Source organism: Nothobranchius furzeri, chromosome 14 (genome assembly GCF_043380555.1).
Source record: "Nothobranchius furzeri strain GRZ-AD chromosome 14, NfurGRZ-RIMD1, whole genome shotgun sequence".
Lineage (NCBI taxonomy): Eukaryota > Metazoa > Chordata > Actinopteri > Cyprinodontiformes > Nothobranchiidae > Nothobranchius > Nothobranchius furzeri.
This window is the reverse complement of record NC_091754.1, coordinates 28240527-28261486: the sequence shown is the minus strand read 5'-3', so window position 1 is coordinate 28261486 and position 20960 is coordinate 28240527. Positions and strand designations below refer to the sequence as shown.

General features: G+C 43.2%; 1 protein-coding gene across 5 annotated transcripts in view; it reads right to left on the bottom strand.

Annotated features, from left to right (window-relative positions):
- The window catches only part of klf12b (Kruppel like factor 12b), a 57984-nt gene that overhangs the window by 22855 nt on the left and 14169 nt on the right, over positions 1-20960 (bottom strand). For all 5 annotated transcript variants that reach the window (XM_015966000.3, XM_070544472.1, XM_015965998.3 and 2 more), the window contains exon 2: positions 13784-13866. In XM_015966000.3, the coding sequence (XP_015821486.1) occupies positions 13784-13849 (66 nt within the window). In that variant the 5' untranslated portion in view covers positions 13850-13866. The remainder of the gene's footprint in view (positions 1-13783; positions 13867-20960) is intronic.

Here is a 20960-nt window from a genome sequence, read left to right as displayed (position 1 = left end):
CCAGCGGAGTGAGTCATCGAGTTAATAGGGTCATCCTCTAAACCAGTCAGATTGGATCTTAGCTGGTAACCAAGCAGCTGCCGAATTAGTCAATGACTGCAAAGTTTGAATAAAGGAGGGGAATCCTGAAACTTTCCTGATTGAAATAATAGTTTCCAAATATTTGAAGGTGTGGAAAACTCGTTTAATCAATACATTATCAGTGGTCTCTAGTAGGAATGAATGCTTTGTACTAAGGGGCAAAAAACACTGGTGCACTATTTCCAGGAACTAGAAAGAAGCCAAATCACAGCTGAGCTTCAGACGACAGGATTTGGAGTCTTATTTGGTGATACTGGGACATCTCACCTCTGATTGGATAACAGCAACACGACTACCACTGACTCTGTTTGCACTGCAACAGTGAAGCTTTATCTCCACAAATAACACAAGCCTAGAGGAGTTCTGCTGTGTGGTGGAGTTGCAAATGCTAACGGTTAGCTTCTACTAGCCGTAACCTGCTGTTGCATGGACGCAAAAACAACAACTGCCTTCCCTGTCGTGAGTCAAGATGGGTGAGTCCATGACGGGGTGATTCTAGCATCAGAGGTTTAGGGGTGCTGGGCACCCAGAGATCCACCCAGTCAAGCAAGATCAATTTCAACATTTTCTACATTTTTACACAATTTCATTCTCACATTTATGAAAGAAAACAAAAACACAGTTTTTACTAATCAAATGATGCTTTTACACATCAGTATCTATATGTTTAACATATTCAGCTAACACTGTAGCAGAATCTGGTCCAGGTTTAGAGAAACTAACAACATTTTGTGTGGATCTCCTTGGGTGGATCATGGATTCCAGGCTGGGAACCACTGGTCCAAGATGATCAATGAGTAGAAATATTGGTTGGAGATGCCCTTTAATATTTGGAAACCTGTTTTGAAGCCCATTTTTAGCTTTGTCTATACTTCCACAATAGAATGACACTAGAAGTACCAGTACATACATTTTTTACAGTAGGCCTACTTATTTTCACCAAATTTTCCAATAATATCAACATCCCATAGAAAAAAATCCAAACTTAAAAAAAAAATTCTTACTTTTAAGAACTAATTAAAATATGGTAGTTTTACAAAAATGACAACTAATCTCTTACAGTAGATATTTAGGGGTCCTATGGTCCATGAAAACTCAGTGGCAAAGTGACACGGATCTGTCAGGATTTTCAAACCCTAGATTTTCACTATCAGAAATAATAATTCAAAAATGTTTTTTCAGTCAACCACAAAAGTGAAATTTTGAGTTATTTGTCAATTTACATTAAATAAAGCTGTATGCCCCACCAAGTCGAATTATACGTGGTCACCAAAAAAGCAAACAGTTATTTAAAATATACTAAAGCTAATGTAACTGAGACCTTAAAAGTGACTTTCAACTATCCAAAATTTCTAACTGACATAATTTTTCAAAGGAGTCAATCACATGACAGAATAACTTGTACTCAGCTACTTAGTTACTTGTTAACATAAAAATAGGGGGCCCGAGCCCCGCCCAATGAAAAATAATGACGAAAATGAATGCAGGGGGGGGGGGGGGGGGGCTGAAAACATTATTTTCAAATCCCGTCTGTTATGTTCCATGCATTTCACATACGTTGTCTGTGATTTTTTTAAGACGCATTTTGATGCCAACAAAGCGCTTACTTTCGAACAGCAGCAAAAGTAATTTTAGGTTTTGTGTGAAAATAGGCCCAGGACTACAAATGTGCATCACCAAACTGACGTCATCGAACCAGGCATGGAGAAGAGCAGAGGTAAAATGGCTTTAAGCGAACTTTGAATCATTCCTGCAGGAGGAAAGAACCACCATAAATCTTAACAAGTGGTAAGTAGCAGCTACGCTAGGGCAGAGGAGTCTCTGTGGTGACGTCATATGTGCGACGTATCGACAACTGATTTGGTCATACTGAATAAGAATTTTAAATAGCTCTTTTATCCCCGTTTGACTTGCATTCATTTTTTCTTTCTTCCAGGGACCCATTAGCCGACCGGAACAGAGGAGACTTAGAGTCCCTATAGCAGCATAATGTAGCACTTCCAGGGGAATAGGGGGTCACGTGTATCACTGAGAGTAGAGAAAAGGTTTATATAGTGAAATGTAGGAGAATGGAGCTTCTTTAGGAATGGCAGTAAAACCTTATGTGCTCAGACTAGCCTTTAGCGTAGAGCATAAACTCTATTTCTCCTAACAGAGGCCTTTCAGAAAGCTATCCACAACAGTAATGAAGGTAATTATTTCTACCCTTTACACAAAAATATGCTTCAAAATAGCTGAAAAACATAGTTCTGAAACCGAATCAGGATTTATTAGGAGACGATTAATTGTTACGGTGTTTCTGTTGGTATTTATTCATTTTTCTTAACTTTCTGTTCTTATTCAGCCCATCTTTAGGTAAAATGATGCCAGTTTGATCAGACAAGTTATCATAACTTGATCAAACGTTACACTATAGGTGAAAAGAAAACTAATGGTCATCTCTTCTTTTATTCCAGATGGAGGTAAGTGAACTTTGTGCTACCAAAAAGGACCAGATATTTTACTTTATGAGTCACATGAAACCAGTTTTTTTTACACAGCACTGTCATTTCCTCCACCCCACTGGTTGCTACATCTTCTGATCTGTTATCTGCCTTATAAGAGTTTCACCAACTCAAAATAGAAGAAAATCAAGATCTAATCAAAAAGTCTCAGAAGAGAAGAAACTTTTCAAATTCAACACCATACATGGAAACATCATGGCTGCTAGAATCAGGCGAGGCAGTAAATGCACAGACAAGCCCGTTTCACCGTTATGTTCAAGTCAAATCAAGCAAATAACGTAGTTAAAATTTAACTCGACTGTGAGACTAAATCACAGCTCTAGCGTCTGTCTTCACTCCACAGAGCTACGTTCAGTTCTGGTTTCTATTTTGGTTCTAAAAGTAAGGCACTGTCAACCTTTTAAAAATGGCCGCCCTTTTTCTGTGGCTCCATGTGAGGAAAATGGAAACAATAGAAATGTAATGTAACACGAAACGGTTTTTGGGGTCAGGTTCTTAAGCAAGTCAAAAAACCAACAGAAATGGAAAAGTTGAGCTGCACCAACTCTGGTTTTGACAGAAACATACACAGAGATGTGCTCAATCCTACACACACACACACACTCGACCTGCCTCTGTCCTCATGCATTGTCTTTATTAGGGGATACTGGTTAGCCGGGCAGATTTTCCAGCCCCTTGCAGACGAATTGTCTAACGAGGCAGACCATTTCCAGCAAAGCCTTGGCCCCTTGCCACCCAAATGAAGACCACATTTCTCCAGCAGTCTAAACTGTCTGTGTCTACCATCTAAAGGGAAGCTCATGTCTGTTAGGGCGAGATTGAATCTCAGAGCACTTCAAAGCTGTGTGGGCTGCAGCACTCACATCCCGTCTATGACTGGCATCACTGCAAGGGGAGTGATTTCAAACCCCAGGTATTAGGTAGCAGCGAAAGAGCACAGCGCTCAAACCCTTGAGCCGCAGCTGAAGGCAGGACACCTGGGAAAGTGACCACCTGCTGCCTTTTTCCTAAGCCCTGAGATGTGGTGAAGCAAAATCAGTTTTTATCAACACAAAGCACCTCCACATCTAGACAGTTTTCTTCTAGATCTAAGATACCCTGATCGGTCATCAACAGCTGGTGTTTTTCTAAATCCATCAGTTTTGGGGCTCATCTCAGTGGAATGTCCTTTTCCACAAAATTCTCAAGATACGAAATTAATGGTGGAAATGTTATTGATATTTTTTCAATCAATACCAGCTGAAGACTAATTCATCATTGTTACAAATATTAAGTGGCCTGTTCTTGTTTCACACAGCTGTGGGTGCAGCACAGAGCCACACAGTCGTGGTAGCCTAGCAACAGCTTCACAATAACAAGACCACTTCATTTCTAGGTATGTCAGACCAGAGAACACTGATCCTGCATGTGGGCCATGAAAGCCTCACACTATTATAGCTAACATGATTAATGCACACAGTGTCAGCAACGCCTGAAAGTTTATTAACAAGTATTTATAGATGATATGCTAATACAATAATACGGTAAGGTTTTGCATGCCGTCCCAAATGACTTGACATTATAAGTACATTTGAGTATGAACAATCTACTTCCTGTAAACTCTTTATCTTCTCCCATTCCTGCGTCTGCATTCTTCTGGAGCTACACTTGCTGTTCAGGAAAACATGGTGGATTTCAGTGTAAATAGAGTCATTACCATCTTTCCACCATCCTGTTAAAATGACTTGAAGGCACACTTGGCAGTTTTGGTTATCTTATAGCACTCCCTTGTGTCTTTTTAGCAGAACCAAAAGCAAAACATTTCTCATTGCTGTGCATTTGTCCTTTAAACACCTTACGCCGGGGACACACCGGCCGCCAAAGCGCCGCAAAACGGGGACCGCCTTCATTCGGTGCCCTTGTTATCCTATTCTATAGACCAGTGGTTCCCATCCTTTTTCCCAAGGGACCCTTTTTTTACCAGTAAAATTTTTGACGACCCCCTCCCATTCTCTCTTCCAGTACAAACAGTATTAAGAAATGATAAAATTGTTCAAGCACATTTTAATATGCTTTGATTCAATAGATAACAGTAATAGTAGGCTCCAGTACAGAACAAAGTCATTAACAAAACCAAACAGAGCATAATGTGCTTGACAGTTTGTATTACTTTTCTGAACACATTGTTTCTTGTAAACACTGATAAATCAATCATTCCTTTCAATAAACATTTGACACATAAAAATGCACTGAGCAAAATGTACTTAAATGTGTATATTACTGTTTATACTAGATTATTTACTGTAAAGGCTGTGATTAATCAATCAGTCCTATCTTTAATGAACTTTTGACACTTGAAAATAAAACAGTGAGCTGAGCAAAATGTTCTTAAAAGTGTGTTACTTTTTCTGTACTAATTATTTCCTGTCTTAATATCAGTAAACTTTTCACTCATGAAAAAAAAATGTGAGCAAAATGTAGGCTATAAACAAGTAATAAATGAAGTTTTAACCCCTCAAAGTGGCGACCCACTGAGAGGCTTTGGTGCCACCTTGTGGGGGTCGGGACCCCCAGATTAGGAACCACTGCTATAGACCACATGGGCCGCCAAAGCGCCGCGAAGTGCCACGCGCCGGCACGCACCGGCACTCCAGCCCGCGCCGTGAAGCGATCGTTTTGGCATCTGCTCTATTTTTTTCGCAAGCCGCAGGTGAACCGCGTCAATTCTGGCAGGAAGTCAAACCTAGACATAAGAGGCAGGCCGGTAAATTTAACAAAATAAAGCATTTCAAAATATAATTCCGTGATAGTCAAATGTGTTCGTAAACAGACACTGCATAAAAACCACACAAACACACACACAGAGCGAACTTGTGTGTGTGTGTGTGTGTGTGTGTGTGTGTGTGTGTGTGTGTGTGTGTGTGTGTGTGGGTGTGGGTGTGGGTGTGTGTGTGTGTGTGTGTGTGTGTGTGTGTGTGTGTGTGTGTGTGTGTGTGTGTGTGTGTGTGTGTGTGTGACCACGTGATGGGGGTGTGGTTTTGGGTGTCCTTCAACCGGAGCAAACAGGACAGAGAGGCAGAAAGTCGTAGTCCAGCTATTAACAACTGGTTCACACCATAGGTTCACACACACACATACAAACACACACACAAACAGCAAGGGGGAGGGGGGTGTAGAGGAAAAGAGCAGATAAAAGGCAGAGAGGAAATGGAATACACCAAGTGGTTAAAAGAAAAACTACGAGGCGCGCCTCGACCGGAGCGGAGAAACAAGGGTCTGGTCTGAACTGAGGAGCAGCGAGCAGCGGCCGAATTTCGTGAGCACTTCGCCTCCCGGCGCTTTGCGGCGCTTCGGCGGCCGGTGTGTCCCCGGTGTTAGTCTAACAGCTGGCATGTCTCCTCAGCCTTCCTTAGTGTCTACAGGAGAGACTCATCACTAAATAAAACAAATCGGCTGTGTTCATGATCAAAAACATGCAGGAAACCTGCTGGAACCATGATGCCAGGTATGTCAGTAAAAAAAAATTTAAAGTCCAAGAGACCCAACTGGCATTCTGAAGTTGCAAATGTGGTTTTCTGGCCACAGAGGGTGTGGGGGTCTGTGTGGCCTTTCATTAAACCTGTAAAGGGCCATTTTAGCACATACTGGCTCAAGAAAATGGTTTAAAAATATAAAAAAGTTACAAAGAATGACTTTAAGTAGGGATATCATCATCATCAAAATGCAATATCAGCAATTCACTGTTTTCTCTTTTAACTCATTTACTGCCATTAATGACAAAAGTCGTCATTTTTAAATCCAACCGCTCGCTGTCATTGACAACTAAAGTCGTCATTTGCATTTTTTTTGCTGGGCAGGCGTCGGAACAAGCCCCCGCACCGTGAGAACAAACATCACAGCTCTAAAACTGATCTCCATCTGCGTATACGTCACACGTCACGTGATCAGGAAGCAGAAAATCCACGTGTTAGGTGATCGTTTTGGGATGCTGCTGTGAAAAATGTGAGGCGCGAACCGGAAAAGCTTCTGCCGATCACAATTCGACAACGGATATCGAAAAAACGGATAACGATCGAAACACGCAGATTCTTCCTAAGAAGTGATAGAACACAACATTCTGTGACTCCTTAAAAAACAATAAAAACAACCAAACACACAGGCAACAAGAGGCTTCTCTGATCAGAAAACGGCTGGTAGTCAATGATCGTTCCACAAATGTGGAATGGCCTTCCAAGCACTACCAGAAAAGGGGCTTCCTTTTGGATTTTCGAGAAACTCCTGAAGACCCTGCTCTTCAGAGAGCATCTTCTAAACTAGCACCCTCCCTGCACCCGTCCCCCCTCTCTACTGTCCACTCCTTGTTCCCGATTCTCCATGATTCATCATGCTGCCTCACTGCCACCTACGACTGACTGGAAATTGTTTGTTGTAATTGATGTTAGCCTCAAGGGCAACATGCCGATTATAACTTGTAAGTCGATTTGGACAAAAGCATCTGCTAAATACAAAAAATAAACATAAACATGATGAGTTCATCACACAACATTTGAATACCATGCATATATTATACAGCAGACTATTCAGCTACTTCTCAAACTCAAAACCATAACAGATCCCAGATCTATTTTTAGATATTTTTGAGTTGGACACAACTTGAATATCATAAATCGAAGAAGTTGTTGTATTTTGAAGAGATTATGTTATGTTATGTTATGTTATGTTATGTTATGTTATGTTATGTATGATAGGACATATGGGATGTTAGTTACCTAAAATGATTTTGTTTTTGTTTGTGAAAGAGGAACCCCCCCATATATTAGTATTAGTATATCTGCATCACAAATTAACAGTATCGCATATCGAATATGGGTGAAACAGCAGATATAGAACATTCCTACTCAGTGTTGGGAATGTTACTTTAAAAAAGTAATTAGTTATAGTTACTGATTACTTTGTCAAAAAAAGAAACTCAAGATTATAAAAGTAACTATTTACCAAGAAAAATAACTACTTAGTTACTTTTTTCATTAAAGCATGCAAGAATTACTACAATAGTGAAATATAAATGACTAATGACTGGAACTTAATATAATGTAGGTCAAAATGCTTTTTATAAACCTGAATAATTTAAATAAATAAGCACTACAGGAGGAACTACTAACAGGAACATTACACTTATCTAGACTATTAAATGGTCTCTGTGTGATATTTAACAAGACCCCAATCAGCTAAAATTTAAAATTGCAAATAGAAACACATGTAAAGGCCTTTAAATGGTCTCTCAGTCTAGTTAAATTACAGAAATAAATGTAATTTTGCACAGTATTTTAATTTTTCCAGATTCACATAATTGTGTGTTTTTAGCAGCATTTCTGTTGCTGGTAATCTAGTAATGGTTAAATAAATAAAAAAATCCTTTAAAATGACACCAGAAGAGGCACAAGCCTGATGGAGGACTTACATTTACTAAGTTGGGTCAGACCCAACCACAGAAAAGCTGAAGCTGGGTGGTAAACACACACAGGTAGTTCTAATAACATGAGCTCCATGACGTCTGAGACTGATGCATCAGTGTTACAGCGGGACTAAAGACATGATCAGAAACAGGTTACAGCTGGATGATCTAGGAAGGTAGAAGATCGTGACGTCTGAGCAGTGAACAGGTGAGCGGACCTTCGGGACGTCCCGCTGTCACGCTAAGAAGGGCACGGTTGCAGACCCGCAAATTCGCTGCTGCAGCAACGGATCTGCGGCGGGTCTGCAGCCGTAGATATTCATCACGTCTTCCTCGTTCTTCACGGGCCGTGATGTGCTTGGATGAAAACATCTACCTCTTTAGCTCCTGATCAGCTGATGAAAGCTTCAACACACCGCGCTGCTTAACGCACGCATTTCCTTACAGAAACAATCGTTTTGTTAAAAGAAGACGGTAATTAATTAGTTTGCTTGTTACAGAAAGAAATATTTTTTATTAACGTGGTTATTTTAAACTGCGTTATTCCCATCAGCGCTCTGTTGGGTCTACAGCAAGCAGCGACTGAGACAGTGAGAACACTGAAGGTTGGTTTATGCTTGACGCGTCCGCGAGGTCCGCACGGCTCCGCGCGGAAAAGTTGCGTCATTTTGCGTCATTTTAACAACCACGCCCCTCCACCGCGTCTCCGCACGGCCCAGAATTTCCGCAACGCGCACCTCGGAAAATTTCTAACCACGCGGACGGTCGGACGCGGAAAAACATGGTGGACCGGCAAGAACTAGTATGGCAGAGGTTCGTAAAAACAGACATTTGTATGATTCAGCTCTCAGAGATCACCGTGATCAACATGTTGTTAATAATTCTTGGAGAGAAATAGCTCACACTGTCGGAAAAGATGAGGACGCTGTTAAAAATGCTGAAATGCCATGTTGTAAACAGTAATTTCTTCTACTATGGTGTAGTGTTGGATGCATGCTGTAGAGCTCCATGCTGCCCCGTTCAGTTTGGGAGAATATTGGCTCACCGCAGAGACGAGCCACACAAACCATAAACACTGCGAGTTGTGAAGCGCGTTCCATCCGCGAGCCGCATCACCGCGCGGAAAGTGAATACGTCAAGCATAAACCAAGCTTGAGGGTCTCCGCCCACCCGGCCAATCATCATCGTGTTTGTAAGTGCGTTACCGACACCTCTCTCTCCCTGGCTGCAGCTGAAGTGTGGCGGTCAGAAAGCCTCACACTGTTGCTCAACGTTCGACGAGCACATAGTAACGCACAACCTTCCGTCCTCAGTAACGGTAACGGGCGTTGCAGCAGTGGGAAAAGTAATTAATTGGATTATTCTATTACCTAAAAAAGAACGCCGTTAGTAACACCGTTATATTTAAACGGCGTTACTCCCAACACTGTTCCTACTTAGAAGTGTCTAAACAAAGAATTGTTATAAATTAAATGATTTAAATCCATCAACATGCTGCTACTTTTATTGCCGTGGCCAACAATAGAGCAGCAGAAGCTAATCGATCCTGGAATGCGAAACAAAGTTGGGTGATTCGTAGCCATCGTGTCATGAGTCCCAATCTTTCACCCTCCTCTGCCTCCTCATCAGGCCTTCAGCCTTCATGCAGCACACCTGGTCCCCTCATCAAGCTCCAGCCAAGCCCTGTTTCCACAGCAACCTCAGCCTGCACCTCATCAGCTTCATTCATCTCACCTGTTCCTGTAATCAGCTCATCCCACACACCTGCTCCCTCTGCTATTTAACTCCCAGCCTGCTCTCCTACCATTGTCAGATTATTGAACGCTCCTTGCTAGTAAATCTTCCAGCCTTGTACCTTGCCTGATCTCAGCCTCCGGACCTCATTTTCACTCCTGACCCCTGCCTTGAACTCTGCCTGCCACCACAACCCTCGCCTGTCTGCTACCTCGTCTCCAGCCTGTTCCCTGTACCTGCTTGTCCGATCTGGTTTTTGACTCACGCCTCCTCTCCGACTCTGTCTCCAGCCTCACCCTCCTCTGGTAACTCCACATCTAATAAAGACTTTTTATTTAACTTTTTACTGTATTTGGTGTCATCATGGGTCTTCCAAGGTCTGAACGTGACACGTCGTGGTGAAAGCAACCTACAGCCTGATTCATGCTTCTCCGTCAGACAGACACACACGGATTGATGGAAGCGTTTTGCTCTCATACTTCTCCGTCTCCTGGGGAGTGTTGCAAAGCAATTCCCTGGCAGGACAACAGCGGGCGTAGCGCTGTTCTGTGGTATCCTGCCATGTATCCGGTCCAAGATAGTGTGTTTATTAGGGGTGGGTACAATTAATCGATGTGGCAATGCATCTAAAAGCTCAAAATGTTGTTTCGGCATCGATTAATGAAAGTCGATGCTTAAAAAAAACGTAACATCAAAGTTTTGTTGCGAAGCCGGTACTAAAAACATAATAACACGTAACCAGAGCCTTAACGCGCGTGCCGCCCAGACTGTTTAGTGAGTGGCACTACCTCTTTGACCTCTTTCCCCATCCTGGAGACTGTCTCCAAACTACCGAAGAACTCAGAGAAGGCGAGGAGCATTACAAAAGCATTAGCTACTTTTATCGTGACGGATCTACGCCATTATTCAGTAGTAAACAACAGGGGTTTCGGTTAGTGGTGTGCACCATGGAGCCGCGCTATAAACTGGGCGACGGTGGCACAGGAGTTAAGTGCTCGCCCTGTAATCGGAAGGTTGCAGGTTCGAGTCCCGCTCAGTCTGTCGCTGTGTCCTTGGGCAAAACACTTGACCCGCGTTGCCTGCTGGTGGTGGTCAGAGGGACCGGTGGCGCCAGTACTCGGCAGCCTTGCCTCTGTCAGTGCGCTCCAGGGCAGCTGTGGCTACATTGTAGCTCATCACCATCAGTGTGTGTGTGAATGGGTGAGTGACTGGTTGTGTTGTAAAGCGCCTTGGGGGGCTCCAGGACTCTAGAAGGCGCTACATCAAATACAGACCATTTACCATTTACGATTCCTCACCAAAAACACTACGCAGAAAAAGAAGTCCCCCACCTCTACGAGGAAACCAAAGCAAGCGTTCTGGAGACCATGAAGAAGGCAACCGGGATAGCGCTCACTTGTGATGCGTGGACATCAGTTGCCACCAAATCCTTCGTTACTGTAACGGCGCATTTTGTTCTCACGTCGGACAAGAACGGATGGAAGTTGGTGAGTCACGTTCTTCAAACTCGAGAGATGAGTGAGAGTCAAAGTAGCACAATGTTGACATTTGCCCATCTCACACAACAGGAGGATGTAGGGGGACAAGAGGGAGGACAGATGAGTATGAGTGTCACTCTGCTCTATTTTGTTGTGTTCACCTCGCTGTACTGAAGCTCCAGGCTGAATATATGTTCAGTTGAATTATGCACTTTTGTTCTGAAAAAATGCAACATATTACCTTCAAATATGTCAGTTTTTTTCTGTTGCCTATATTCCAGACTGAATAAGCTGAAATTATTTATTTGATCTGTATGGCAGCTTTTTTGTAATGTTATCATATGCCAGACTCATTAAGTTTCCATTAAATAAATTTGATGGAAGTAAAAATCTTGTTTACTTGAGTTAATTACCTCATTAAATCCAGGGCTTGCCTGTTTTCAGTGTTTCCCAACAATGGAGGGGATACTAATGTAAGTAAAGCTTTCTCTGATCGAAGTTAAGTTGGTCAAAGTGCAAATATTTACACGTCATACAGTCATAAAATAAGAATTTGTCTTTGAAAAATAGTTAAATGTTAAAAAAATGTATTTACTAACAGAGAGTAGTTTTAGAGGAACTAAATTAATTGATAGATTAATTATTTACAAATGTAGATAAAGAAGAAGACAATCTTGTATGAAAAAAGCATTAAAAATGTCAATAATCGAAGAATCGTGGCACCAGTAATCGAATCGAACCAAAAATCATTATAATCGAAGAATCGAAGCATCGAAGCTCCCATAATCGAATCGAATCGTGAAGTACCCTTTTTGGAACACCCCTAGTGTTTATATTGTGTTTTTTGTACATAAGAGACTTTTTAACACGGACAAATTTGTCTCTCATTCTCCTCCACCTCTTCATGCGCTCGCCACCTCTAAACCCACGTTTCCTGTCATTTTCGTCCACAAATAAAACGCTTGCTGTGCATCTTTTCACTCCTCCAGTCACGGGGGAATTAAACGTTCATATTTTAGAGTTTTTTCGCGAGGTATTCTTCAAGCTTCTCCGTGTCTGCCGCTAGTTATCATCGGCTCTCTTTATGTTTTTGAGGGCGCAATGGTGGCGGTGTAGACAACAGCGGCGTCCTGACCAATCACAAGCTTGCGTTCTCCATCTCGACGGACGGATGTTTAAAAAAGTGGGCTCGACACCGTACGTACTTGCGTGCCTGCCGGGGCCCTACGCAAGGACGGATAATGGCGTTGCGTGTCTCCGCGCTGACGCAGACGGAGAAGCATAACTCGGGCTTAAGTCTAAAAAACAACTCACTAGATTTTACAAAAAGTTTGCTTTCCAAACTAACAGAAATATAATTCCTGCTTCCCTCTGTGTGTGTGTAAAGCAATGTTATCAACGTTGTGTTCATGCTGTTATCTTATCAGAGCTAACCCCTTGATTAAAAAACGTCTGAATTGTGCGTGCGTACGTTTATGAAAATAAATGTCAAAAGAATCTGTTTTCTGACTGAATCTAATCAAACGGATCGTCATGCATCAAGACAACAACCCAAGGCACTCCAGCTGTTCTAACACATAAAGGTTAAAAAAGAATAAAGGTAATGTTTTGGAATGACTGACCCCAAAATTTTGCCTCAGTTCAACTGAAATGTTGTGGGTTGAGCTGAAGTCAAAAGTTCAGCTCAACCATCAGGCTTAAAACTGTTCTGCACGGGCGAGTGAGCTCAAATTCTTTCAAGCTGACATCTAGAGTTTGACCAGCAGTTGCAGGAAACATTTGGTTGCAGTTTTTCTTACATGAAATGGGTTAGACCTGTAATTTCCAATCATTTCACTCATCAAACATATTTGTTTTCTTTGGGTTTTTTTTTATATTTGATCTGTTGAACATCTGTGTAGAAGGGTTCAGAAATGTTTATCATCCCAGTCATTTGGGGCAAAACTGACATTTATGACACGGTTCTCACAAGGTTTCTTCAACTGTGTGACAAAGAAGTGATAAAAACAACAAGGAGTAACTTAAATCTTTGTGAATAAGTGGAGGGATGTGCAAAACAGAAGGCCACAGGGGCTCAAAGATGGAAAGTGTCATTTGTTTGCGGGAGAACGAGATTATTTGTTTTTGACAGAAAGAATGGCTTGGGAGGATGAAGGGAAACTGAGAGATGTAAAAGAAGACTGGAACAGGCAGAGACAGATAAGATTTAAAGTTTCCCATGCAACCCTCCTCCCAAGAGCAGCGTCTACATCTGCGCAATCACCCCCCAGCCTGCGTGGACTCTCTTGGCCCCAGTCACCTCCCCAAAAGACCCCACTGCATTCCTGCCCCAGCTGTGGCTCTTTTCCTCTTCATGGTTCTGCTTTTCTTTCTGCCTACTACCATGCTCCCCCAACCACTCCTCTTAGCCCCCACAGTCGCTCTCTTTAGTTGCTCACTAGTTCAGGCCTGGGAGTGATTAGCAGTCCATCGCCAGGAGGAGGAAAGAAGGAAAAGAAAGTAGGAGAAGGGGGAAAAAGGGGGAATTGTCTGGAAAATAACTGCTGCCTTACCCCTTGTTCCGATTCCAGGGGCTCAGCTTTGACTCGGACTGCAGGCATTCCGTCAAGCATTAACATCCTGTTTCTTAGGCTGCCTGTGAAGGAACACAGAGGAGGTGTAAGACGGGTGTTTTAGCATGACTAAGCAGGTCCCACACTCAGTTATTCACACACGAACATCTACGATGTTGCGCTCAAACCCACTGAGAAGTGAGCACATTTTAAACAGACATGAACTCATGTTTGAAAATCATTGGAAGGCCCCAGCTCAGAGATGCGCACAAACAGGGGAAACTGGAGCCGGTGCACAGCTAGAGCCCCCCCTTAATATGTTTTAATATCCTGATTTGCTGCTGTGAGGCTTACTCACCAACACTGATTACAATCCTCTTAAGACTTTAGTGGAATACAAACACATGCTCAGAAACAGCAGACTTTCCCTGTTTGTTCTAAAACGAAAATGATTAAACGTAAATGAAAAGTCAGTATAAATATACAGAGAAAGCTCTAAATTTGGCCTCCTTTGGACTTGTGCATGCAACGTTCAAATCACAACACACAAACACTCAGCACATCATTTTATGTTGGTTTGGTTTTGTTTTATTGTACAAGGACATCACAAAACACATGTTACATGTAAAGCCGGGCGTACACTGTGCGACTTTTTCACTCGCAGCGTTCAGCTTCAGCTCAAACTGTACGACTTCCTCGCAGAGCAGATCTCACGAGTCGTGTGCTCACACTGCACGACCCAGTTCTCGCATGCGACCTGACTGCTCACACTGTACGTCTGGTAGCAACACGTCGGCCCTAAAACTGTGCTAAAAATAGCAGTTTTTACTCAACACGTCAGACTTTTTTGTCTTGCCTGTTGTCCTTCGGGAGTGCTGCAGGAGGACACACAGGGATTTATGGGGGTTGGATGAGGAAAACGAAATAAAGAAAGTGAATCTGTGTTTTGTGATCAGTTTAATTTGACATGAACACGACAAACACGCTTTCTTGACAATCTTTGAGTAAAAAAAACGTGTAGAAACAAAAACGAACAGCGTGTGTTATTAGGGAAATAGCGAGCGACCGGCCGGCGTTGATGCAGGATTGCGCGCGCATGCGCCGTGAGCGGTTCTGATGCTTTTTGGATCGTAGCTGCTCGCAGCTGCTCGCAGCGCCGCTTCAACACTGCGATACCCTCACGAGGGACAAGCGAAATATTAAACACACTAGAAGTCCCTGCGACCTCACGACTGCTGATCGGCGGCTGGTCACGTGGTGTTAATCGCCTCTCGTAACCCCCTGCACACTACACGACCGCTCGGCGCAAAACTCGCCCCGATGTCGTGGCTTCTCGCACGACTGGAAAATCGGCTCAAAAAAGTGAAAAAGTCGCACAGTGTACGCCCGGCTTAAGGGTAATGCAACTGTTGTTTTGTCCTGCCTCAGTGTGTTGGAAGAGCAGGCAGCGGTGCCCGTCTCCTCAGCTCCATGCTGCGGCTTTAAGAGGGGTACTCGGATGGAGCCAATGGCAACAATGCATGCTCCGTATCCCTCGGCTGGAGGCGACCTGAGGTAACCCTCCCACTTATTATTATAGCAGCACTACATGGAGGAATGCAAGCAAGACAAATAGACTCTAAACATCTCTGTTACTCTCCACCGCTGGCACCGCAGGCTGGGCTTGTGGCCTAATCTCTGTAGGATACGGTGACCACTATTCTGCTGCGAGAAAAAATTAAACCAGTCAAAAACATCTCGTTAGTTTGATTGGTCTAATGTTTTCTTAGGCCGCTTTAGAGAAGAGTTCATCCACAACAATTACCAAAGCATAAAAGACTTTTTAAAAAACTAACAACTGTGCTTGTTTTCCTCCGATTTTCAGGCTGAAGGCTAATCCCGGGTGTGAGCATGAGGGGACATAGAGAAATAGGCAGGATTTACTCTCTCACTCTGCAGCCCCTCACCCCCCTCCATCTCCCCTCTCAGGTCTAAGTCCCTCAGGTACTCTGGCTGTGCTGCTATTGTATTGTTGTCCAGGATGTCCTTCGGCTTCAGGTCTTGGTAGGCCTAGATAGCGTTACCATAGAAACAGTTGGCGGGTGGAGCTGCTGCCTCAGTCCGCCCTCAAGTCATGCGTTGAGGAAGGAAAATCGGTGAGTGTACTGAGATGGGCAGAAACAAAAATGAGTGCTCCTCTGGGTGACCGTCATTTGTGTGCCACTAATGAGGGAAGCTGTCAAAAACTTCCTTAATCAGCCTGTAAATGTATTTATTTCCACCAATAAGTAAACAAATTTGTGGAAAGCAGCAACCTTTTCTATTTGTGTCTGAGGTGCGGTTAATCCAGTGGTGTGCGAGCTCCTTCCTAATGAACAGGCCTGCAGAGGCCCATTCACAGGAAATCAATGGCAGTTGCATAGCTCCATTTGTGACTGCAATGACCGAAAAGCTAGCAGCAGCCAGAGAAACCTAACACTGCGTAATGAGCTAATGGAGGAGCTCTGCATGTCGAAGAGGTTATGAAGAAACTGCTTTTAGATTGTTTCCTCCAGCTGAGTTTCACAAATCATAAAAATTCCAAAATAAGGGCATGGAAATTTGTTGTTGATCACTAAATTTGGCCGGCTGGCGGCAGGTTTAGGCACCCAGCGGTGTGCTGTCCATCAGCGGTTTGAGGCGCCGTGTGTGGGAGATAGAGAGAGGGACAGGGTGGGGGATTGAATGGGGGTGGGGGGCTAGAAGGAAGCAGGGAAGATTAAGATCACCTTTCCATTTGCTGCACTCTAAAATGAAATGGCCATCCCAGGTGTGTGTGTGTGTGGGGGGGGGGGGGGGGGAGGGGGGGGGGGCTGGAGAGAAGAAGGCAATGGAGTGTTGAGGCATCTCATTTCTCCCTCCAACAAGCCCCCTACAACCCCCAGTACTCACACAGAGAAGCACACTGGGAAGGGGAAAGGAAGTGCTTTCAACATGTACACACATTTCTGTTTTTTGCGCTCTTATTTATTTTCTATCGACACATTTAAAAGGCATTTGTTCAAGGTTCATCATCAGGCAAATGGACAGTTATTTGCACCTGCTAGGACAAATAGTAGTGCCAGATTATCTGTGATATCAATGAGCTACTTCCCATGCTCTCTGTTGATGACTCAGAATGCAACTATGTTTAAAATAAAAAAAATGGCTGCAAAAACTTTTGTTTTTCTTTTAGCACATCTATGGAAAGGTTTTGCAACAAAAAGATGCACTACCTCTAGACAAATAATATTTTATGCATTTCGAAAGTCAGAAAAGCAAATCTACAACTCACACGCTCACATGAGCATGAACTAAATAGAGATCTACCACCTGGCCAATTATAACATGCTTTGAATACTAACAGACATATGATACATAGATCTGACCAAAACAACCATACCTCCATCAAATCTAAACATAAGGTTATCTGAAAGCATAAGAGTGGTGGACATGCATTGCTTGAAAGGACACTAATCCTTTAACTTATCTAAGCAAACGTTTAGTTCTCGGATTGAATGAGTTTGAGTCTAAGGTGTGATTGTGGAGCTCATGGGGAACATCGCTGCAGGTTGCTATGGGCATGAAGAGAGATGATGTTTCTGCTCCATCGGCTGCAAAGAAATGAAACAGAGTTTTGTTTCAAGGGATGTATGTTAAACTACCTGATGACAGAAAACTCAGTCACTAGCTTAGTGTATGTCTCCACTTTCACTGATCTCTATTTCTCATGCAAACACACACACACACACACACACACACACACACACACACACACACACACACACACACACACACACACACACATACACACACACACACACACACACACACACACACACACACACACACACACACACACAAACACAAGAAGAAATGCACAGACACCCAGTGCAACAGAAGGACTCCTCCAATGCTTTGTTCCCATGTTGAGTGCCCACAGCAACCGTGTGCATCTGTGTCAGAGAGGCTGGTCCTGCTGCCACAAGCTGGGACAGACGAGGGATGGAAGACACACAAATATGAAAAGGATGAAAAGGTAATAGGGAAGTAAGTGAGCAATGGAGGGGAGCTTGTTGAAGAGGAGTTGGCAAGAGTAGTACTTGGGGGGGCAATCAAGATGATTTTGGAGGGGAGGGGAGTTTCACAGAGGGGCAGGAGGAGCTGCAGGAGTCAAAGAACGGAGAGGGAGAGCAGAGAGGGGATGTGGACCTGAGCCAAGGCTCGGTCGAGCGCAAAGTATACAGTGCAAGAATGCCAACAGACACCCCCACCTCCTTCCACCCAGTTCTTTATTAAACAGGACGAAAGGGAAGAATATCAAATTCACAGAAATCAATCTTAAGATGGTAGAAATTTTACATAAATGATCAGCAAGAGATCCAAGTGTGCAAATGCATAATGAGGACCGAGGTGTGAGGTTTGTTTGCTGCACCGTGTGCCTCTGGCCTCTTTGCTGTGGCTCATTTCCCTCCTCTGTGCCCCTGGACACCCCAGTGTGACACGTTGGCCTGATGACTGGCCTACAACTGCTTGCTCACCAGCAAACTACTCTACTTCTTCTCCTTTGAGTCATTTAGAGCAGGAACCTTTTAAAAAGCAGTGAAGAGCCGAGCAGAAAGGAGAGTTATTGACACGTCTGTACAAATGTATTCTTCTAGATTTCTGTCTGCTAAAAGCATAGACACAACCGAGCCACCCGTCACCCATAGCATATGTTTTTAAACATAAAAAACAGTTTCCTGTCTGGCCATGTTTCGGCTCTGTGGTCTTAATTATGCCTGAGAAAGTTGTTCATCTGTTGTGGTTTCCTGCAGCGTTTATTACAGTACCTTTACCAAAATAGATATCGGTACTTTGGTCAAAGGTTCATTAAACGTGTAGCCTGAGCCCACTCTGTATTGTATAGGAAAGCAAGAGGCTTTGTTGCACCGCATAAATAATAAACCCGTCCTGTTCATTCACAGACAGATAAGATTACCAAACTACCAACAGGATTTAAAGTGTTTATGTGAACTCAGAATGATATTCTCATATGTTTCAAGTGGGTATTTGCATGATACTGTGTGAGTCCATTTAATAGTCCCAAAACCACAAAAGTTGAGTTGTGAGAGAGGAGCAAAATGTGTAATGTCATGGTTCTAGGACAGAGAGATAGCAACAGCTGTTTGCCTCCGTCTGCCTTACCGCCAGAGATATTTTCCAGGATACTAACATCATTTGTTCGGTTTGGTCAGATGTCTAACATTTACATAAATGAATGACATCATCACATGTCTTTTCACTCTGCATTAACATAACACGATAGGATAAATACACTGCCCAGCCAAAAGAAAGGTTGCCAAAAACCAGGTCACACATATTTTGTTAGATCATCTTTAGCTTTGATTACAGCACACGTTGGCTGTAGCATTGTATCGATATGCTTCTGCAACATCACAAGATTTGTTTCCATCCTGTGTTGCATTAATGTTTCACCAAGATCTTGCATTGATGATGGTTGATTCTGATCGCTGCACAAAGACTTCTCCAGCTCATCCCAAAGATTCCCAATGGGGTTAAGGACGCTGTGGTGGCCAATCCATGTGTGAAAATGATCTATCATGCTCCCTGAACCACTCTAAATTGATGTTTATTGGGCTCAAATGTTCAGAGTATTGATTATGCAGATGTTATTAATGACTGTAAAATTATATTTAAATTAAATTCTGCAACATCAGGCTGTCTGGAGATTTGCCTGACTTTAAATCGGCTTCACTAAAGACAAAAATCAGCCAATGCAGATGAGTAAAAAAATGGTAAATATCGGCCGGACTTATTGGTCTACCCCTACTTTCCACATGGTTGGTTAAGGAATGAGAAGCAACTCATTACACCAGTTGGGGTTAAATAACTCGCTGCAAGCTGAAAGATCACCAATGCAGTAGTTATCCAACAGGAGGCTCCTACCTGTTTTAGTTTGGCTGGGCAGTGGAGATGCACCATCTGGTGTTGCTCAATCCAATAGAACATGTTGCAAATGTTAGTCATGTGGACGTATTTCATTGTGAATAATTGTGACCAAAGAGAAGCAGAGTATTTACTAGGCTACACACTTTTAACACGAGCCATTTGACAAAACAAATAAAAACATCCCAAAACCAACACAGCATCAAGTTCAGTTTGGTAGCAGCAGCAAGAAACGGCAACAACCAACTCTGCAGCAAAGGAAGTGCATAGTGCAACAAACTATCACCCTCCTAAATGTTCTATTTTCCTGTTAAGATTATTTAATTTATCAAGTTGAATCTTAAACGTTTTTGTTTAAATTTGATTCCAGTTCAACAGAAGCTTCACTCCAAAAAACAGAGCCTGAGTGCAGAAGTGTTCCCTGTAATAAGATCAGTGGCCTTTACGTGAAACTGGTGGAGTTTCCCTTTTATATAACTTCCCACCCGAAACAGCAAATACCTGGTAAACAGAGATGTCATCTCTGTGATCAAGAGTGTTTTCCCTCCATGTTCACCCATAACCCCGGTTTCACACTGCAAGCATCAGCATAACGGAACGGCAGCGAAGCGGCACCGCTTCAAATAGAATCCAGTTATAGTCTATGGAGTGTTTCAAACCAGCCGCGACGTGGCAAATTTCAGTCGCATCCCAGAAGCAGCATGCCGCGCCACGCCGCTAAAGATAGGATCGAGTTCTACTTTTTCCACGAGCCGCTTCTGGGACACGTCAATTTCCGCAGTTCACATAGCGCGAGACAGGAAACCACACACGGTTTCAGTGTAAAATCCTCGGTCATTTTCAAAATAAAATGCAATGTTATACATAACTTACGTCAGCACGTGTGACCAAACAGCTTTGTTTACCACCAGTTTCTTTCGATAAGTGCAACGGTGTGATTCCTCGCGGGGGTTGTTATCTCTCGGTGAGGAAAGTGTCGGAAGTCTCGAGGGATTTTAGAATCTCACGAGTACAGCAAGGTGCAGCGAGGAAGCCGTGCCGCAGCCAAGACTCCGGGTGTGAAAAGGACCGCTCTGAAGTTCGCGAGTGAGCCGCTCCGCTGATGCTTGCAGTGTGAAACTGGGGTAAGGGTGCTGACGCACAAGTATTATTTAAACGATCAAACTTGCTCATTTTCTAATGGAATTCTATTTATTTTTCTATAGGTAGTGGAGGCAAGAACCGTATTGGT